This window comes from Cotesia glomerata, linkage group LG1, assembly GCF_020080835.1.
Source record: "Cotesia glomerata isolate CgM1 linkage group LG1, MPM_Cglom_v2.3, whole genome shotgun sequence".
Lineage (NCBI taxonomy): Eukaryota > Metazoa > Arthropoda > Insecta > Hymenoptera > Braconidae > Cotesia > Cotesia glomerata.
Genome location: NC_058158.1, coordinates 17,555,429 through 17,577,910, shown reverse-complemented (window position 1 = coordinate 17,577,910; position 22,482 = coordinate 17,555,429). Strand labels below are relative to the sequence as shown.

At 35.2% G+C, this 22,482-nt stretch overlaps 2 protein-coding genes across 3 annotated transcripts in view; one reads left to right on the top strand and one right to left on the bottom strand.

Annotated features, from left to right (window-relative positions):
- Positions 1-20,633, top strand: part of LOC123259948 — a 53,723-nt gene extending 33,090 nt beyond the window's left edge. The window contains exons 3-5 of the mRNA XM_044720791.1: positions 6,842-7,285; positions 19,658-19,800; positions 19,932-20,633. Coding sequence (XP_044576726.1) covers positions 6,842-7,285; positions 19,658-19,800; positions 19,932-20,582 — 1,238 coding nt within the window. The 3' untranslated portion in view covers positions 20,583-20,633. The remainder of the gene's footprint in view (positions 1-6,841; positions 7,286-19,657; positions 19,801-19,931) is intronic.
- On the bottom strand, positions 11,888-13,045 carry LOC123259975. Of its 2 annotated transcripts, none has more exons than XM_044720823.1 (2): positions 12,854-13,045; positions 11,888-12,780 (listed from the first exon to the last, which is right to left on the bottom strand). In XM_044720823.1, the coding sequence occupies exons 1-2, from the start codon at positions 12,951-12,953 to the stop codon at positions 12,302-12,304; spliced, it is 579 nt and encodes a 192-aa protein (XP_044576758.1). In that variant the 5' UTR covers positions 12,954-13,045; the 3' UTR covers positions 11,888-12,301. The 2 variants fall into 2 exon arrangements, with proteins under 2 accessions (XP_044576758.1, XP_044576768.1); XM_044720833.1 differs by having other exon boundaries at positions 11,888-12,756.
- Positions 20,634-22,482: the final 1,849 nt, after the last annotated feature.

Below are 22,482 nucleotides of genomic sequence, written 5' to 3'. Positions count from 1 at the left end.
GTCACGCCAAATTTTTTAAAATTTCAAAAATCGTCAAAAATCGAACTTTTTTAAAAATTTTTTTTCTCGTTACGGTATAATTTTATAGACTAAAAAAAAATAAGTTTCTGAAAATTTCAGTTCAAAATTTAAATTTTGAAAGGTTGCCCATAATTTTTTTCAATTTATTAATGCATTAGTTTAGATTTTTTCGAGCGACCTTTTACAATTCGAATTAAAATTCCGTGAATTTTTTTTTTTATTTAGTACCATAATCGATAAAAATACATCACAAGATGAACTAAACATCAAGCACAATACGGAAAAAAATAATTTTTTTTTAATTTAATAATTTTATTTAATAAACTTCTAAGCGTGGATTCGAATCCCAAGGTGGTCTTAGAAACCAGCTTGGTTGAGATTTGACCTTGCCACGTAGTTTAAGAATTTTACAAACCAAAAAGACCCCAACGTACCAATCCCAACAGTTAAAATCGGCGATATGACTAATTAAAGAGGAAGGCTCTTAAAACATCAAAAACTAACATTTTTTCACTCGAGACTCAAAAAAAAAATCTGGAAAACAGTTGGCCCTAAAGGCCATCCCTGCAACTTCCCGCCAATTCCATATATAAACGCTTGAAATTGCACTTATAACGTTTCTGAGCTCTTCGAGCTCAAAAATACAATTTGTGTGTTATTTTGAGCTCTCCGAGCTCAAAGAAATAGCTTTTGTATGCTTTTGAGCTCTTCGAGCCCAAAAAGCTGATAGAAGTTTAATAAAACAGTATTTTTTGAATTTTCAAACTGCAATAATTTCTAAATGAATGAATCGATTTTCACGCGGTTGGCAATATTCTACGCACTTTTTCAGAATCTATGATAAACTTTTGAACACGAACTGATCGAACCGAAAATCTTAGAGAAATTTGAAAAATTCAGTTTTTCCGAATTTTTTCGACAGCGATAACTCACGAACCAATCAACCAACTTTCACATTCTTGGTGGCAATTGACGTGATTTTTTTGGCTCTAATAGTTATTTTGTTTTGTCAAAAATGATCCAAAAAGAAATCTCGAAGTTATGTGAAAAAAACACTTTTTTCGAAATTTTTCGTTTTCGATAACTCTCGAACGAATCAACCGATTTTGATGGAACTGGTCGCAATTGACGTGGTTTTTTAAGGTTAAGAGCTTATTAGTTTTTTAAATTGATCGGTAAAGCGGTTCAGAAGTTATTCCAAAAAAACGATTTTTTAAAAATTTTATTTTTGAGATTTCTCAAAATCTAGCGAACCGAGTCGATTCAAATTTTTACGAAATTTAATGGCAATGATACTCTTTAGATCGCTACCTATTTCAATCCGATCGGCCGAGTCGTTCAAAAGTTATAAGAGGTTTACATACATACACACACACACACATACATACAGCCGCAAGGACACTATCGCGGAAATAGTCAAGGAAGCTTCCTGTGACCTTAAAACGTCGAGATCTGATGAAAACTCGATTTTCGCCAAACGGGGTAAAACCAATAACTTCTCGATTTTTTAAAATCTTTGATTTTCTCAGCGGGAAGTTAAAAATAGTCGGTTTTATTGGGCCACCCTAATCTACATAACTTTACCTTATTTAAAAGTTGCAAAAAACAAGAAAAATTGTTTTGAAATTCGAAAATTCATATTTAAAAAAAAAACACACAGTTGTAAAAATTTCAGGGTCTTTTAAGATCAGTACAAGGTACTATACAAAAAAAATTGAGCCAAAATTTTAATCTCGATCGTCATTTTTGACGATTTTTTTCCGTTGGCAGAAGTTCGTTGTATGATAAAAGAAAATTTTTGACCAAAATTGATCCAAATTAAAAGGGGTCAATTCCAACTGTTGGTCAATTTGACATGGAATGACCCAACTATATTTTACTATTAACTCGCAACAACAGTAGTAATCCTGTTGCTGCAACAGGATTTTTTCCTGTTACTTCAACAGGAGGCAGTTATGTTGCAGCTGCAGGAAAAGCCTGTTGCTGCAACAGTTTATTTTTTTCCGTGTATACATCCGATTGAATTGAAATTTCGCATCCATGTAGAGGATACAATGACTTAATGGATAGGCTAACTTTTTTATCAGTGTTGAATCTCCAAAGTGTATAGCGGGGGCGTTAATGATTAGAAAAAATCATAAAAAACTAAATTTTTAATTTTAACTCTTCTAGACATGAAGTTTGGAGAGAATTTTTTTGGGCGATGTTGAGAGCAAACAAGAATGTATTAAATAAAGTTTAAATCCCAAAGCCGGTTACGGGGACGCTAATGAAAAAAAATGAAAATTTTAATCTCAAACTTCCACAGACATAAAATTTAATAAAAATTTCATATTTGTTAAATTAGGGTCATCTGCTATCAGAATTCGCAAAATTTTAGCCCCAAAGGAGATTGTGGGGGCGTTAAGAATCTGTCAAATTTTTGTCTTTCTTCTGTTATAATTAATATAAATAACAGTGAAAATGAAAATAATTTTCAATATATATATGAGACTTTCTATAGACATACTCACTCATCACGATATCTCGGGAACCATCGGACCTAGAAATTTTAAATTTGGTAGGAATATTACTTTTGCCATGTAGAGGTCAACTAAGAACAAATTTTGAGAAATTCCTTTTTCAAAGGGGGTTGTGGGGTCGTTAACAATGAAAAATTTCCGTTTTTAAGAGTTGTAAGAGGTTGTAAGAGCTGTAAAAATAATATATGAACGAATTTTACGATAGCTCACCTCACAGGAGCTTGCGGGGGTGGGTTTGTAACGGGTAATTTTCACGGTTTTGTCACGTCGGGGTAATTCGAGCGCCTACTACCTACCTCGGATCTGAATTGTCGGTTCTCAGGTTCCCTACTCCGAAATGGGTAATCCACGCCCTGCAGCCTTCCTTGGGTCTGACTACCGATTCTCAAGTTCCTTCTCCGCGTGTGGGTAATCCACGCCCTGCAGCCTTCCTTGGTTCTGGCTACCGATTCTCAGGTTCCTTCTCCGCGTGTCGGTAAATGACTCAAAAGCCCTACCACTGGATAAAACGGCGCGACAAAATCTAACTAACCGACAGAAGATGGTAATAGGTGTAGCAAATGTAGATTCAGCTTATTTTACGACCCCCTTGCTCGATTTTTAGCTCGCCGGAGTCCAGGGTGAAAAGGGCTGGGTTTATGCTGGTGTTGGGTTTATGATAAATCCAAATTTAAACTATATTTCAATATCTACTTAGAAACAAGTGGATAAACAATACAAACAAATCAAATAAGATATAAACAAAGTGGGATTTATTTGAAAAAGTCAATAAGACCGGAACACAAAATACAGAGTTGAACAAAGTGTTTTCAAACAAAAGAAACAAAATCAGTTATTATTCTCAAAATAAAACAATCTAATTAAAGTACCATGCGTCGGTACAGTGCACGCAAAATTCAAAAACTGGTCTTTACAAGGATTAATGTTCTCACACATACAATCTCACCCGCTGTGAGCGCACAAATTGCGAACTACTTGGCAAAGCTGATTCCCCGCTTCCCTGGGTGACTAGCCGTCAGTCCTGTGCCTAAACCTCTACTCCGAGAGCAAGTGGAGAGTATCCTCCTCGCCCCCACCTACTCGGCGTATGATTCACCTGCAAGGAAAAACTCGAACTCTTGCTTAGTGCCAAAAAAGTACTTACCAGTGTTCTAGACGAACCAAGGTTAAGTTCCTTCAGTTATTATTGCTGGAAGAGTGTTCACCACAATAACTGCACTGTCACAAGACTTCATTTCCGTGCCAAAATTTTGGACTTTATCATATTTAAAATTTTTACTTAAAGCGAACGAAATTAGCAATTTATCGCCATCTGTCCAGCGTCATCGAATGAGCATTTAATCATAATTATTTATTATTTTAATCGTAATTTCGTTCATTCTCTATCCATTCGTCTCGCCAAATTCTAAGTTTTTATTTTCAAAACTCAAATCTTTATTATTTTAATCGTAATTTCCTTCATTTTCTATCCATGCGTTTCGTCAAATTCACAATTTTTTATTATTTTAATCGCAATTTTTTTCATTATATATCCATTCGTCGATTTCCCATACTAAATCTTGCTCGGGACCTATAAAATTTTCGTTTACCTAAATTATTTCCACAAAATAATAATCGACATTTCTTTCATTTTATATCTATTCGCCGCTTTTCCATACTAAATTGTTCTCGGGACTAGAAAATTTCTCACCAAGTAATAATTGTTATTCTTTTAATTTCATTTCTTTTGCTCACTAAATTCATTCCATACTAATTTTATGAAAAGACTTAGAAAATATGCGCTTATATAAATATTTTTAGGATTAATATTTATTTCAACGTAGTTGATTAATTAAATTAAATTATAAACTTTAGATAGTAAATAATAATAGAAAATAGTTCTCAATTTTTAGAACGAAAATAAATACAAGATTTAAGAAAATCAATCCTAGTTTTAATTATAACTAACTAATAAACTAAAAATATACACGATAATTTCTAATTATTGTTTGAGATCTTGATAAATAAATAAATATTCATAAACATGAATTAAATGTTAAACAAAACGATAATTAATAAACGAAACTTCAAAATGAATAAATAATACCAATATCTTAGAAATTATTGTTATATTCAATAATAATATTCCATATAAATAAACAAATGATCATAAATTATATTTCTTTGGAGATAATACTCAAATAAATTGTTAAACACCCCTAAATTAGTTAATACTCGGATTAATTGAAAGTTAATAATAATAAAAATAATAATAATAATAATAATAATAATAATAATAATAATAATAATAATAATAATAATAAAAATAATAATAATAATAATAATAATAATAATAATAATAATAATAATAATAATAATAATAATAGTAATAGTAATAATAATAATAATAGTAATAGTAATAATACTGAACACATTTTAAACAATTAAACTTAAAAAGAAAGAATTATTTATATCTTTTAATTAAGTAATTTCCGGCTGTATAAACTCCGCTGTCACTTCCCTCCTTGTCTCTGTCCCTTTTCCCAACTCCTCAGCTGTCCCTTCTCTATCCAACGGTCCTCTCTCTCTGCCTCAGTCCCTTTTTCCACTAGCTGGGTAATATGTTTTAACAATGAAAATTATTAATTTTCAAGCTATAACACTTATAGACACTAAAGTTAGTAGGAGTCTTCTATCTGTAATATAGAAATGATTTTAGAGCGGATTTTACAATGAACCACTCCCAATAAGGATCGCGAGGGTGAGTGTTAATAATAAATGATCTTAATTTCCAAAATATAGCTTCTGAATACTCAAAATTTCATAGGAATCTTTTATTTCTCATGTAGAGACCATCTAAAAATGGATTTCAAAAAGTTCTACTACCGATAGGGATTGCGGGGGTGGGTGTTAAAATATTAAATTTCTATTCTCAAACTGTAACTTCTATAGACTTCAAATTTAGTAGGAATCTTCGTGTATGATGTCAAATTTGGCTAAGAATGGATTTTCTCGAATTCTAACTCCAAAAGAGATTGCAGGCGCACAAACGATGAAAATCTCTCATTCCCAAACAATAGTTTCTATGGACTCGAACTTTTGTTGGAATCTTTTGTTTATAATGAAGAAATCATCTCGAATAGGATCTTACGAAATTCTTCCCCCACATAGGAGTGCAAGACTGATAATTGTCAAAAAATTCATATTTTTACTATCCATATTGTTCCTACAGATATAAAATTTAATAGAATCTCAAGAGAAACAGGCAATTACAGGGATGGCCTCCAAGGTCAATCGATTTAAATATTTTTCTTTCTTAATAATTTTATTTTCTTACAACAATCGTCTCTTTGGCAGCGGAAAAAAAGTTATTGCAAGGTTTCCAAAAATTGTCTTTACATGTAACTATATACATTAAGCCACAACGTCCATCTTATGGCAAACATTTTTACAAATATAAATAATGCTGTGAAGCGGGAAAGAATAGGAGTTACGGTAATTATTTCGTGAAGCGTTCCACATTCACGTAACAGGATATTGGTAGGAAAGAATTGAGAAAGGAATGTGAAGAGGATCATCTTAATGTGAGTTTATAGAATATGCAAGAAAAAATTATTAGATAGCTCGGACTGGGATTCGAACCCAGAACCTTCCGAAGACATGTCGGCTACTCTACCATTTGAGCTATCCGGTCTATACTAAATTTCCTTTCGCGTATTCTATATACATTAAGCCACACCGTCCATCTTACGGCAAGCATTTTTACAAATATAAATAATGCTGTGAAGCGGGAAAGAATAAGAGCCACTGTAATTATTACGTTACTTTATTCACGTTTATTTTCTTCTAACTTCCTTAGATTTCCTAGTTTTTTCGATTTTAGCAATTTTTGATGATTTTTTACAATTTTTTAAGATTTAAAACGGTTTATGATTAAAGTACGATTAAAATTAGTGTTTGACAGACCAAAATACATGATGATTATGCTTGCCTTAGATCTCAAGTTTTTTTTCTTACCAAAACATCGAATTTTCGCTATTTTTTGGGGTTTTTTGCAATTTACTCGAAATTGAAGGCTGGATGGCCTAAACTGACTTCAAATTCGTGTTCAGCGGGTCAAAAAACATGCCCGTAGATAGATGGCGCCCGGTGTACAGACAACTTTTTTTTGTGTGCCGGTGTAATTAAGACTGATCATTATTTTTACAATTTTATTTTTCTTTCAATTGTATATATTTTCCATAAATGATGATCTTCAAATTAATAATTTTTTCACGAAAAATATGCTTATGATTATACACATTTTTCTTTTGAATTAGAGAACGCATGGGATGACACAGGGTTTGGAAAAGTAGATGAAGAAAAGAAGTCGCATTATGACCTGCAAAATGTCAAATTAAATTCAAACGAACAAGCGGAGACATTCATTGATAATTCATCAGCACAGATTGTATCAAATGTACGACAATCTTATCCAGAAATCTCAGATCTTAATGCAAATCAATTTGAACAAACTGCAATTCCGAACTTACTAGCAGAATCCGATCAGGCAAGACCAGATGATGATCAGATGCTCATACCTGGCTGCTTAGCCACTCGAGGACAGTTTCCAAGTCCAAATAATTGTGCCAATTATCTTAACTGTTGGGAAAATACAGTAATTGAACAGCAATGTCCAAACGATTTACTTTTTAATGAAATGACTGGCTTATGTGACTTTGAACAAAACGTCAATTGCGGCGAACGGCCTGGACCCACTCCAAGTAAGTTTTTTGATTTGTTAATGCTGAAGTAAATAATATAATTCGTAAAAAAATACTTCTTATTTAAATTTTCTTTACTAGTTTTTTTGAATCTGGTAATTAAAAAAAAAAATTAGGAAAACGGTTGACCCTGAAGGCCATCCCTGCAACTTCCCGTCAATTCTATACCTAAACGCTTGAAATTGCACTTATGACGTTTTCGAGCTCTTTGAGCTCATAAATACAATTTGTGTGTTGTTTTGAGCTTTCCGAGCTCAAAAATAGCTTTTATAAGCTTTTAAGCTCTTCGAGCTCGAAAGTTTGATAAAACACTACTTTTTTATATTTCAAATCGCAATAACTTTTGAATGAATGAACCAATTTTCACGCGGTTGGTAGCATTCGACGTGGTTTTTTAAGCTTTATAAAGAATCTTCAAATTTCAATTGATATAACTAAAAATTTCGCAGTAATTCCGAAAAAACACTTATTTCGGTTTTCTTTCGTCAACGATAACTCACAAACGAATCAACCGATTTCGACCGGGCTGGCGGCGATCGACGTGGTTTTTTGATGTTAAAAGCTAATTTTTGAAATTGATTGGTAAAGCCATTTAAAAGTTATTCCAAAAAAACAACATTTGAAAAAAATTTTTTTTTGTAGTTTTTTTGCGATTTTTCAAAATCTACTGGTCCAAATCGTTCCAAAGTATATTCAAAATCTAAGTTCAGTCAAGCCCTTTCGAATGGCACTGACCACGATCAAGTCGGTCAAGCGATTCAAAAGTTATGAGAGGTTTACATCCACAGACACACACACACACACACACACACACACACTCGCACACGCACACACACACACACACACACACACACACACACACACATACACACACCATCGCGGGAATAGTCAGGGACGCTTCCTAAGACCTCGAAACGTAGAGATTCGATGAAAACTCGATTTTTGTAAAACGGGGTGAAAACAAGAAGTTTCCGATTATTGAAAATCTTCGATTTTCTTAGCGGGAAGTTAAAAATTAGGAAAACGGTTGACCCTGAAGGCCATCTCTGCAACTTCCCGCCAACTCTATACCTAAACGCTTGAAATTGCACTAACAACGTTTTTGAGCTTTTTGAGCTGATAAATACAATTTGTGTGTTATTTTGAGCTCTCCGAGCTCAAAAAATAGCTTTTGTATGCTTTTGAGCTCAAAAATTTGATAAAAGTGTGATAAAACACTATTTTTTGAATTTTTAAATCGCAATAACTTTTGAATGAATAAACCGATTTTCACGCGGTTGGTGGCATTCGATGCAGTTTCTTAAGCTCCATAAAGAATCTTCAAGTTTAAATTGATAGAAAGAAAAATTTCGGAGAAATTCCGAAAAAACTCTTTTCTTTCGTTCACGCTATCTCTCGAACGAAAAATATATGGCGAGGCTTTTGCCTACCTCCGAAGAGGCCGTTTCCTGGGCTGAAAAGAGCTATACACGCACGTATATTTGTCCTACCCTCACCATAACGAAAGCTCAGCCAAGATCGCAGACAAGGAAAAACCGCTGCTCTCTTGTGTTTATACACATTCATTGAACAGCTGCAAGAGTTGCGTACAATTGTAAGTGTGTGCAACTCTCATCGACTCCTCTGGCAATTCATTCCCTGTGGGCACATCGAGATGTACCCACAGAATATGAACAGTATCCAGCGGGGACCACGGATAGGCGGAGTTGATAGAAGACCATGTTGTTTGTGTAATGTGTTGGGTGTAAAATATGATTCTACGTGTAAGTGTTTGCGTGTGTTAGGAGCCCGGGCACTTGTGTTTTTTGTGGTCATTTCCCTAACTTATTCTACGGCAGGCATCCAAAGCTTTATACTGTCCTCACATTGTGTGGAGCATATCGCTTGTGCCTAGGCGCTCCGACTCAACCTATGTGAATGTCTGTTGAGTCTCGTCCCTAGTCGCGTTTTCGTTAGCTAGTTGGGTTTGGAGTTCGCAGCACATTACTACTTTACTGAAACCTTTTAAAAGCTTGAAGTTACTTTGGGATGTGGAAATCGCACGTGCAACACTCGCTCACTCCGCGTTCCCACCCCATACGTCCTTGAGCACCTCGCGTTGAGGCTTGTACTCATGGCATTCGAGCATTGAGTGCTCCACGTTGTCGACCCTTTCTCCTAATCCATACTTCCTACACTCGTCGCAGAATTTACGATCCGTATGTTCGTACTTGAATTGGTATTCTCTAAAGCAACCGTGGCCGGTTAGGATTTGGGTCAGCCAGAAGTTAGGGCTGATGCATTTGTTCGTTAGACGCTCTGCTACGTCTGGGAAGAAGACTTTAGTTTTGCGGCCGTTCTCTGATGTATCCCATTGTTTTTGCCACCGACGTATGGTTTCAGTTCTAAGGGTTACAAGGCGATCCTCCGCATCTGGCTGCACGGTGACGTTTCCAAGGGTAGTCTGTTTGCCAATACGGAGGTTGTATCGCGCGCACCGTTCGTCTATTACGAGCTGAATGGGCACTGCACCCGCGACTACGCAAATCCCGTCAAGCGAAACTGTCCTGTAGGCAGTAGTTGTTGTTATTAGCGCTTGACGCTGTAGTGCTCGAAGATGTCTCCAGTCGTCCTTATCGCAACGTTCACTCCAAGCTGCCGCCGCATATGTGACGACAGGCATAAAGAAACCCTTGTATATGGTGGACATAGCTGGGTATTGTAATCCCCATTCCGCCCGCGCAATACGCCGCATACGCCCGCATACCCTACTTAGTTTCGCACGCCTTGTTTTAATATGATTTTTTACTTTGAGGCCCTCGTCGAAGTGTACCCCTAACTATCTAACGCTTGATTTGAATTTGACTTTGGAGTCTCCTATCATTATTTTTGGCGGTTTGTTATCGTACTATGGCTTTCTCTGTCGTCCTTTTGCTTCGTAGGGGTACAGGCTCTTTTTGTCCTTACGTGGACCGCGACGCACAAATTTGTTCTTGAGGAAGATGGCTTCAGTCTTCGACTTCGACAGCTCGAGCTTTGCGGAACAGGACCATTCCAGTATTTTATCTACTACTACTTGACTATTACGCTCTATTTCTTTCCTTGAAGAGCCCTCTACCAAGGCGAGCAAATCGTCAGCAAACGCAACAAATTTATTCCCGTGTTCTGTCAGTTCGAGTCTCTTGAGGAGATCGTCGAACATGGTGTTCCAAAATAATGGTCCTAGCACTGATCCTAGAAGGCACCCTCGCGTCAGCGTTTTCGATTCGCTACCAAAGCCCCATGACAGTGCGACCGATCTGTCCTCAAAATAATTCCGAATTACCGCGTAAATTTTGCTAGGGCAGCCTCTGGCCTTGAGGCCCTCGAGTACTAACGGCCACCACATGTTGTCAAAAGCGCCAGAGATATCGAAGAGAAGTCCGACCACCAGTCTCTTCTCTGAAGAGTCTACAAATCGGCGCATCTCCACAATTGCATCTTCCGTCGACTTTTTAGCTGTGAAACCAAACTGTCGGTTCGAAATGTTCCCCTCCGCTAAGACTGTGGTAGTAAGTTGCTCTTTGATGAGCTTCTCGAACACCTTACCTAAACCCGAAAGGAGGCAAATTGGCCGATAAGATTTAGGGTCATTTGCGTTTTTGTCGGTGCTTTTAACTAACATTATAATTGCCCCCTTCTTCCACTCTTTTGGGAATGCTCCTAGCGTCAAGCAAGCATTATATGACTAAGAACTGGTCACGAAGGATAACCCCTGTGCGTTTTACTACCTCGTTTTCTATTAAGTCTGGCCCCGGGGCCTTCTTGTTTTTCAGTGTTTTTAAGACCTTGTCAAGTTCGCGCGAGGTGAACGGTTCGGCGTCCGCGGTGTCCGCGGTAGTAAAATTGTGTTGGCTCTAATCTTTTCCTGATCGGGGGTTTCGTTCTCCTGGTCATCGTCTACAATGAGCGTCTCGAGAAAACATCTGGCTGTTTCCTTAAAGTTTTCCGTGGATGCTCCGTTACGATTTAGTGTGCACATTGCACTTTTGACTCTAACTTTTTCTGCGCAGGTTCTGTAAACAGGACCCCACTTTTCTTGATTACCTTTCTTCGTAACGAAGTCCCGCCAGCTGCTTTTCCTCGTCCGCTTTATGTCTGTCGAGTATTGTTTTCGCAGTGTTCTGTATTTGACGCTTAGGATATTTTTAATTAATTCGACCCTTTCCCTTTGGTATACCCGTCTGGCTTTGTTCACCAGCTTTTTCGTGCGTGTTAGTTTTCTGGTCCACCATGGGTATGATTTTACATAGGTTTTCCTACGCGGGATCGCGGCTTCGCAAGCTTCTAACAAGAGGAGGATACGACCTTGGGGAAACCGATTTTGATAATCTTTGACGTAGTGGTAGTACACTATGTGGGTATACTACCTCTGAAATACTAAAGTGCAATACTCAAAAATGGCTGAGAAAAACGCACTCAAAGTTTACCCAGCACTATAATATATTAATAGGTAAATAATTGATACATTAAATTATTCTTTAATAAAAAATTTTTCAATTTTAAACTTCATTTCTATAAATTATCTGCGGTGGTACAAACAAATAATAAGTCGAAAATTAAATAGAAAATTATACATTTTTTTAATTAATTAAAGCAATATTTTATAATTACGTATTATGAGATATTATTACATGATCCTGAGTGATACTTATGATAAAAACATTCAAAACAAAAAGTTTTTCTACACCAAGAACAACAAATAAATGCTGCTTTTTTACAATGACACGGTATTTTTAAACGGTCTAATGAGAAACACCCATCATTGACATTAGTAAAAAAAATTTCTTGTGTCACAAAGCCCGCTGGCGAACCAGGCATATTCCATCATGTCTCGAAATATTGGCGCTGACAATTGGTGATGAATAATCGAATGAATTTTTATGCAATCCTCTCGGGAATGAATTTCATAATTCTTGTCTAGAAGTTCAGCGGTACTTTGCAATCGTTTGATAAAATTTTTCACTTGTCTATAGAAATAGACATCACATGGTTGAACTAACGGAGTACATTTTGGAGGTATAACTTTAAATGTGCATGTAGGCATTTTTTATCATCCTGAAATATTTCATCATATAATTCTGGCTTCACTTGTCCTGTCCACGAGTCAATAATTAAAAGAAATTTATTTTTTTGAACATATGGCATTAAACATTTCTCTAGAAAATTTTTATAGAGAGTAGTTGTCAGTTTTCCTGATTTTGATAATGTGACAATAACATTTTTGTATTTTTTTAAATATTCTTCTACGTTTTTCTTTATTCTTGGCCCAAAATCACCTGTAGGCTCTTGCAAACAAATAAAAACATGTGGTAGTAATTTTCCAGATAATGTTATGCTATATTGTGCAGTATATGAGTGTGACACCTTGGTCATGTCTTGTACTTTTGCAAACACTGTTTTGCTTCCTTTTTCCGTCAGTGTCCTATTAAACATTGATTGGTATTGACATCCTGAAAATATGAATTTTAAAAAATCTAATGATTAACTTCGATTAAATTTAATAATGGAATAAAAAATAATTAGTTTACCGTTAGAAAATTTATATACCTGTTTGATCTGTATTAATAACGAAGTCACTATCGAAGTTAGATATCAATTGTTTTGTTTGAATGCGAAACATTTCTGCAGAGGCGATAATTTCTGGCATGGTGTGAACTTCTTTGTCTGTTACAAATTTTGTAATTTTGCGTTGACGAATGTTGTGTCTTTGTTTAAATTTTTTTACCCATGGGTCGGACGCTGTAAATTAAAGATTAGGAAACTGGCTGGCTGCAGCTAAAGCCCATTGCTGCAAATTTCGTGTAGTCACTTGTTAATAATTTTGTCTTGCCTTGACGAAGCGGTCATACGTCCAAGAATCAATCACATGATATTTATCAAATTTAGTTCCACCATGTTCAACATCTTTTTCCCATACTTTCAAATGATCCATTCTCTTCAAATGACTACATCCATTTTTTTGTAATGTCTCTAGTTTCCATGAAGGGTGAGCTTTTGCTATGTTTAAAACTTTAATTTTATATTCCAGAGGAATATAATCCATCATTTTTGTTTTTTTTTCATCTGGAACATAGTCATCAACTGAATTATCTTCTACTGCTTCAAAATTTCCGTCTGGGCATTCTTCTTGAGCATGAATCAATTCTTGATCGCTTACGAACTTCTTTTTATTTAACATATCTAACGTATTATCATATAATTCTCTACCAATCAACATAGCATCTTCAGATAGAGTGTCAGAAGATGTTTTTGCAATTAAATCACTTTCAAGAAGTAAACCTTCATAATACACTACTCCATCTTTTAGCCGTTGCTTCGATAAATCACTATGTAAGGATGTATCAGGAGTGTTTTCATCTCCATGAGAAGAACTGGCTTCGCTTGATGACATTTTATAAATTATAAAACAATTTTTAAAGTAAATTTCACTGCACAAATACGTCTGTTCGTGTCGAAATTCAGAAACTAACTGCTATAGTCAAGCTTCTGAAAAAGTGGTGGGACTAACATAGGTTCAAGGACAACAACATGACTATTCTTCCGGTGGGCCAACAGAGCTCGAATCGATGTACAGTTTACAATAACTCGAGGACAAGAATTATTGTACCCTCATACCATATTCGACCCTTCTTATTGTCTGGCGCAGGTATATATTTTTCAGTTAAACTTATAATGAATATGAGAGTTATAAGAATTATTCATGAATTACAAATATCTCATGATATACACCGTAGATAATTTATAGAAATGAAGTTGAAAATAAAAAAATATTTTATTAAAGAATAATTTAATGTATCAATTATTTACCTATTAATATATTATAGTGCTGAGTAAACTTTGAGTGCGTTTTTCTCAGCCATTTTTGAGTATTGCACTTTAGTATTTCAGAGGTAGTATACCCACATGGTGTACTATCACTGCGTCAAAGATTATCCAAATCCGTTTCCCCAAGGTCGTATCCTCCCCTTGTTAGATCACAGCGCCCTGTGATCCGTCCATAATTAACCATAGTCAGGGTGAGGACCTTCAATAGATAATAAAGGAGCCCCGTGACAATATATATATTAGGGTGTGCCAAAATGTAACTCCCGTGGAGAACCTTTTAAAATTGGAATTTTGAGTTCCGCTTTTAACAGGGGCTGCGTTTGGGCATTTCCTGAGATATTTTGGAGTGAGACGATGTATTTGATTTTCATAGAATTTTTTAACAGAAGTTTAGTTTGGGCACTTCCGGCCAAATTTTGAATTTTCACTGGAAATGCCCAAACTTTGTTTTCGACCCTGTTCTTGATCTCCTTGCCCTGACAACCACCGGGCAACTTTTCCGGCAAAATTTTTGCAATCTTCACAGTCACCAAGTTTCTCTTTTACTACATCTGCAATAAAAAAATAAATAAATAATTCGATACATTAAAAAACCCAATTATATAAAAATCATTTTCACACTTTTCATACACTTAAATGTTTCTGTTGCGCTAAAATTAAGTTTTTTTTTTTTTTTTTTTTTTTTTTATTGTTTTCCAGATGTACAGTTATTTTAATAACTCTGTTACATTTTACAAAATGTTTATATCCTCAACCTGTATTTTCCTGCTTTATTATCGAATTTTCCTGCTTTTTTATTTTTTGCGGCTGTGGTCCGACTTGTGCTTTCTGTACCGTATTTACCCTGCACCTTGCCTCTCAGGCTGTTGGAACAGAATCATGGGGAAACCACAGAGAAAACCCATGATAGTACAGTCGGAGCTGGGCTAAGTCTACAGTGATTGATAAGAAACTCTTCTTTATCGACCACTGAAGCATTAGGCCCTTCTCCTAGTGTACAGAGATCCCTCGCGCTAGCCAACGCTGACTAGAGCGGTCACTCATTCAAGTTGTTGCTTAAAATGGGTGATCGCTCAAGTCAGACGTGTACCGCCCGGCTATCTCTGCCACGTTCAGAGGCTGGCAACGTAACGCACATATTTTTATCTATAATCACTGAAAAATATTGGTGCGTGCCGGGATCGAACTCGGGTCCCACTCTTTCGAAAAGCGGGCACCGAGCCGACTAGGCTATTGCCAACCTCATGCTAAAATTAAGTTTTCCCACGCCTTTTATTCTTTCCCCAATACCAGAGTAATTTTTTTCAATATTTTTGGCCATCAGTGCAGATGCCATTTTACAAATGCATCCTTTCGCTGTTTTTTCACCAAAAATTTTGATCCGGAAAAATGCAAGCTGGAAATAATTATAATAGTTTATAATAATTTTCTCCCAATATTCAAATCATTTTCACTAGAACAAAAGCTTGAATCAATTTTATAAACCTTTCGTCTTTGTACATTTTTTAAATGATTGTATGTTTTATTTTGTAAAATATTTGCAATTGTTAGGTACCTGTTATTTTTAATATAACTATCAGTATTAAAATTATTTTTTTTAATTTACTTACTTTTTTTACTTTATTAGTTCCTTCAATAAACCAAGTTTTACTTTCACACTTAATAATAATGGATATAATAAACATAATAATTATTATAATAAAAATTATTTATTACATTTATTATAATAGTCAATATTTAAACAAACGAATTTAAATACGTACGAACCGGTCAGTCACGATGCCACAAATAAACTGAAATAAGAAATACACACACACACACTTACACAAACATGATACGCGTGGCGCTGCTTTATTGTTTTCTGTAGCTAGGCATAGTACCTGACTATCAGTCTAATACAGCGACTCACACACATACGTTGACTAAGAAAAACTTAGTGCACGCGGATTTAGTCTTTAACAAAGCTTGTGTCGTTTTTGATAACTCAGGATGTCCTTCTTCTCTTAGTAGTAATAAAAGTTCAGCAATCACTTTTAATTGAAGACTGTTTAAATTTTTTAAGGCCCACTGTTGAAGTTTTTCTTGAAAACTTTTATTTGAACCAGTTTTATCTTCAATGTCATTACTGTTGTCATCACTTTCATTATTTTTGTCGCTTAATTTATTACTTGTATCATTCTCATTATTATCAATATCATTGTCACAACTAATATCAGAATGAATGCAAATGTCATCACTATTTCCACTGTTATCATTTACACTATTATTGACACTTAGGTTACTTGAGTTATGTACAGAAATATTTGCATCGCATTGTTCATTATTATTTACATTTTTTTTTAATTCTCTAAATTTTTTTAATCGCTGATATGCTTGTGACATTGTGAAAACAAAATTAATTGGTCAATATAACCTACAACATAAGACATGTAAATGAAATAAATGTGCTCTGAGAACTGAGAAACAGATTTTTGGCGCATGCGCAAGGACGTATGGATTTGATTATCGGCCGATGAACGGCTGTTGATCGTGTTATGTCCAAGGGCGTTTAAGTGGTAGCGTAAACGGTGGAGGTTTGGACTAACGATTTAAAGAATACGCAACGGAGGTTTTAATTCCGTTGTTTAATTATTTATGTGGGACGTTTTCGACGGATGAATTTACCACGCCTTCGTTTGAGACTGATTACGAATTTTATTTAGAATAGATGTACTTACTCTTTGCAGGGTTTTAGTTACTACCGGGTCCGTGATTCCGGGGCTGCTGTTAGCGCCTTTTCCTGGATTGGGCTCTCTGATTGGTCTTTGCAGCGGATGGAGTTGGATGGATTTGGGCTGCTTACTTTAAGGGCTTCTTATTTTACGAAATGAATTGACTCGAACAAAATTTTACTTCTTTTGATATTTATTTTTATAAACACTAAAACTTTTACACTTTAACAAATTTTATTTAATCGAAATTTATATTAATGAATTTTATTGATTTGATTGAGCTAACGTCCTCCAGTCCCCCGTAGGGTAAAGTGCGCAAAACTAGCTTTTAAGAAATTTTGAATAAACTTAATGACCGAATTCTCGCCTAAGTACAGAGCAAATTAGAACTTTGAGAATACGACTCTCTAAGATTAAAACTAATACGTGGCCTGCTGGTTAAACCGCGTCCAAACTTCCTCTAAGTGCAGTGCAAATTAAAGCAAAGGACTCTACAAGGCATGGGCCCGTCAGTTAAACGCGGAAGTCGAATTAATCAACTAAGACAAGGCGTTGGCTGTTGATTGCCTTTTTAAATACTCGCGGTGCTGAGATTGCAGAAGTCCCCGCTAGTTAACCAGCAGTCACGTAGCTTCTATTTTATTGTGGCTTTCGCGCATGGAGAAGTCTTTCAACTGCGCGGGTGATTTATATTTAAAGAAAAAGAGAAAAAAAAAGAGGGTGGACATAACAATCGCATGCTATTTTTATTTACGATTGAATGGCTAATGACAGTTTAACAGATATGGGCCATTAAAAATTGCCAACGCTTGGCCAACCGTTCGTCGCCTAACATCGGCCGATGTATGGCTTTGTTGCCATCAACGGTAACTTTGTATGGGATTCTTAATGTGAGTTTATAGAATATGCGAGAAAAAATTCGGATAGCTCGGACTGGGATTCGAACCCAGAACCTTCCGAAGACATGTCAGCTACTCTCCCACGCAAAATCGTGAAGCGTTCCACATTTTTAAAATTAATTTTAAAAATTAGATAATGCTGTGAAGCGGGAAAGAATAGGAGTTACGGTAATTATAACGTTAAGCGTTCCACATCCACGTAACAGGATAGTTGAGAGGAGAGGATTGAGAAAGAATTGGAAATAACCTTCTTAATAAGAGCTTATAGAATATGCAAGAAAAAATTTGGATAGCTCGGACTGGGATTCGAACCCAGAACCTTCCGAAAACATGTCAGCTACTTTACCATTTGAGTTACGCGGTCTATACCAAATTTTCTTTTTGCTTATTCTATATACATTAAGCCACATCGTCCATCTTACGTTCCACATTTTTGAAATTAAATAATGATCTGAAGCTGGAAAGAAAAGGAGTTACGGTAATTATACCGTAAAGCGTTCCACATTCACGTAACAGGATAATTGGGAGGAAGGGATTGAGATAGGAATTAGAAAGGACCTTCTTACTGAGAGTTTATAGAATATGCAAGAAAAAATTTTTTATATTTTCAGAAAAATAAAGTTTTTAGTGCTAAAACGATTGACTTAATAGAGTTTATAAGTTTACTAATAAGATTATGTCGATGGATATGAACTTCATACAAAACCAAAAGAAACCCTGTTGTAGAAAATTTAATTTCCTACAAGCCTGTTTTGATGATTTTTTGTTCAAATTCAAATACTGTGACAAATATTTCAAAAAACTATGATTTTATCGAAAAATGAACTTCAATTGGCCGGAGGCACGTGTTCTTTTTGTTTAAAATCAAAAAGCAAAATTTTTCCCGTAGTTTATTGTCAAAAAAAAGGATTTTTTTGGGCGTTGGAAAAAATTTAATTTTTAACGACCACCCTAATATACAGAGTGTCCCAGAAGTAACGGACGCCATTGTAGCATCTGATAAACAAAATAATTCTGAGACGAAAAGTCCTTAGCCATTTTTTAATCAGACGCATAGATAATTAATTATTAATTAAAATAACGTCCTTATATGCGTTAGAGAGAGAGAGAGAGCACTAGTGTCAAGTCAAGTGCGTTCCAACGAAGACGCATGCACGTGTGAATGTATAAGTAAATATGTGTGACTACGTTAGCTATAGAAACTAGTTAGTCATACAGTTAGTTGTATCTTTGTTTGGCACATACTTTACTGGACACTGGCGCTCTCTCTCTAACAAATAAAGAGACGTTATTTTTAATTAATAATTAATTATCTATGCGGTTAATTGAAAAATGGCTAAGGACTTTTCGTCTCAGAATTATTTTTTTCATCAGATGCTACAATGGGGTCCGTGACTTTTGGGACACCCTGTATATATCTGACGCGAAGATCGACGTTTACTTATTTGTTATAACTCTAGAGAGAGTGTTATGTGACATACAACTGGTGAGTGCCAGTGTATAACTCAGGTATGTGCAGGCAGCAGTCAGTAGTTTTTCCATAGCAACCTGTATTGTCTCAAGTATTTTAACCTCATTTTTATCCAAAATACTACTGAATACTAGATAAATGGTAATCAGTGCTGTTTTTTTTCCGTATCCTTGAAAGCTTTTTGAGAATAACCTTAGTTGCAGCAACATTAAGCCGGGATTGGTCGCCGGAAGACCACATGATTGAATTTAAGTTTTTTTAACTATCCTTTCACGTTTAAATGTTCCGCATCTGGTATGTGGAAGAAAACAAAATATTGTATTAGCCCTATTTCTCTTATTGTAATCAAAGTGTCTGCTGTTATACTTCTATAAAATATTAGACAAATGCCAATAGTTATAATCATATTTATATATTTATAGCGATCAATCATGTATTCTTTCAGAACCAACATTACAGCCCTACGCCCGTAGATGTCCAGATCCTAATGGACGTTATAGAAGTCAAACAAATTGCTCGGAATTTTATGTATGTCTTGTAGGAAGTCCAATTAAATTTAGTTGCCCCCGGGGACTGGTTTATAATGATGTGAGTAATAAATGTGATTTTCTTAGTTCTAATTCAATACATTTTTTTTATCGAAACAATATATAATTAAATTGTTATCATAAGTATTAATATTTTTATTTCAAATCAAAATATAAAAATTTATATTTTAGCGGGTCAGTGTTTGCGACTATCCATATAATGTTGATTGTCAAGGCGCAGTAACGCCAATGCCAATTTGGTCTGACCCAGTCGAATATCCAGATAATTCAGAAAACTCTTCGAATGAGTATTTCTCAAGTAGTTCTTCTATGAATTTCGGTAATTCATCTACAACAGGGATATCTGACAGTTCTTACTCTGATGGATCTCAATTCCCAGAAACATCACGAAAGCCACCTCAAACGACATTCCCATCTGGGCCTTATCCTCAAAACTTATGGAAATTAAGATCTTTATCAGAAATAGAGAAGCAAAGATCTATTACTATACAATCCGACAAAAACAATCAATATCAGTCCGAAGATGGAGTTACTCAAAACACTACTAGTTATATTCAGAAAGATCTTATAGATGCTTCCGTAGTATATAATCAACAGATGACTGAACATGTTATTCAGAATGAGTCGATGAAACTTTCATGTGAAAACGGGAAAATTCTACGACTGGATGATACATGTTCCAATGTTGTTGTTTGTAAAAATCATAAACCACAACTTATCACATGTGATCCAGGTTTTACTTACGACTTACAACTAGAGGCTTGCCAAAATCACACGACTGCTGAGTGTAGTGTACTGACCTTCGGAAAATTTTATGAATAAAAAAAAAACTTTTTTTTTTAACATCACAGTTTATAAGAAAATTAACACGTTTAAAAAAAAGAAAAAAACAAAAACTAATACCTTTTTTTAAAATAATTTTTCACATTATCTGTATTGTAATGTTGGTTTAAACGCTAATTCTGCCAGTAAAAAATATAAAACCTGAAAAAGACACAAATAAACTAATCCATGGTTAGGGAATCTAATTTTAAATGATTACAAACAATTTAAATCAATTCAAAATGATTTTAGATGACTAATAGAAAGGTATACACTTAGCATGGATTGAATCATTTCAAATTAGATTTCTTAATCAGGAGAATGCAATGAGAATTTTTAAGTTCCCGCTAAGAAAATTGAAAATTTACCAAAATCGGAAAGTTATTGGTTTTACCCCGTTTTTCAAAAATCGAGTTTTCATCAGATCTCGACGTTTGGAGGTCCTAGTCCTAGACTGGTCACCCGTATAGCGTGATGCCGCGTAACAACTACTCAACCTATAGAGACTCGCTATAGTGCGAGCGAGAAACTAAAAAAATGGTGACCAGTCTAGGGCTAGGAAGCTTTCCTGACTATTCCTGCGAGGGTGTGTCACTATGTCTGTATGTGCATGTGCGTGTGCGTGTGCGTGTGCGTGTGCGTGTGTGTGTGTAAGTAAGTAAGTAAGTAAGTAAGTATGTAAACCTCTTATAACTTTTGAACGGTTGAACCGGATTCATCGCGGTTGGTGCCATTTGAAAGGACTTGGCCAAACTTCAATTTTCTGTCAATTTGAACCTATTCGGACCGATAGATTTTGAGAAATTTTGAGAAATCTCAAAAAAAATAAGAAAAGAATTTTTTCCAAAAGTGGTTTTTTGGAATAAATTTAAAACGGCTATATCGATCGATTTCGAAAACTAATCAGCTCTTAACCTTGAAAAACCACGTTGATTGCCGCCAATCCAGTCAAAATCGGTTAATTCTTTCGAGAGATATCGTGAACGAAAGAAAACCCAAAAAAGTGTATTTTCGAATTTACTCCGAAATTTCTCGTTCGACCAATTGACACTTGAAAATTCTTTACGAGGCTCAAAAAACTGCGTAGAATGCCGCCAACCGCGTAAAAATCGGTTCATTCATTCAAAAGTTATTGCGGTTTGAAAATTCAAAAAATAGAGTTCTATGAAACTTCCATCAGACTTTTGAGCTTAAAGAGCTCAAAACCATAGAAAAGGTATCTTTTTGAGCTCGGAGAGCTCAAAACAACACATAGATGACATTTTTGAGCTCGAAGAGCTCAAAAATTTCGTAGGTGCAATTCTAAGCGCCCAGGTATTATCAGAATCAGCGGGAAGTTGCAGGGATGGCCTTTAAGGTCAACTGTTTTCCTAATTTTTCTTATTGTTGCGTGCGAATTTTACACCTGAGAATATTGTCTGTCTCGTACCAGTTCCTTGTCCAACGACAATGTCTCAGAGGAATTTTCTTGATGTTCAAGTAAAGGTCGTTCGGTAAGTCATGAATAGTATATTACACAACAAAGGCTGAATTTTGGAGATTCCTACGCTGCGCTTCATGACGGAGGGCAAGCATTAGTATCTACAAAAAAATTATTTTTACACTTTTTTAAAGGAAATAATTTTCAATGAATAACAATGCCTCAATTATTATCATAAATACAACACAATTACATTAATATTTCTTATTTAGTAGATTTCATAGAAATCTAACTATTGGATTGGTCCTCATGACAGAACTTTTGACAAATTTTGCTATATTTCGACTCAGCTCGTCGACCGGATTCAGAAAATGCATATGGTTCAAACGTTTACATATATATATATATATATATATATATATATATATATATATATATATATATATATATATATATTATAACGGGTATTTTCGTACTCGT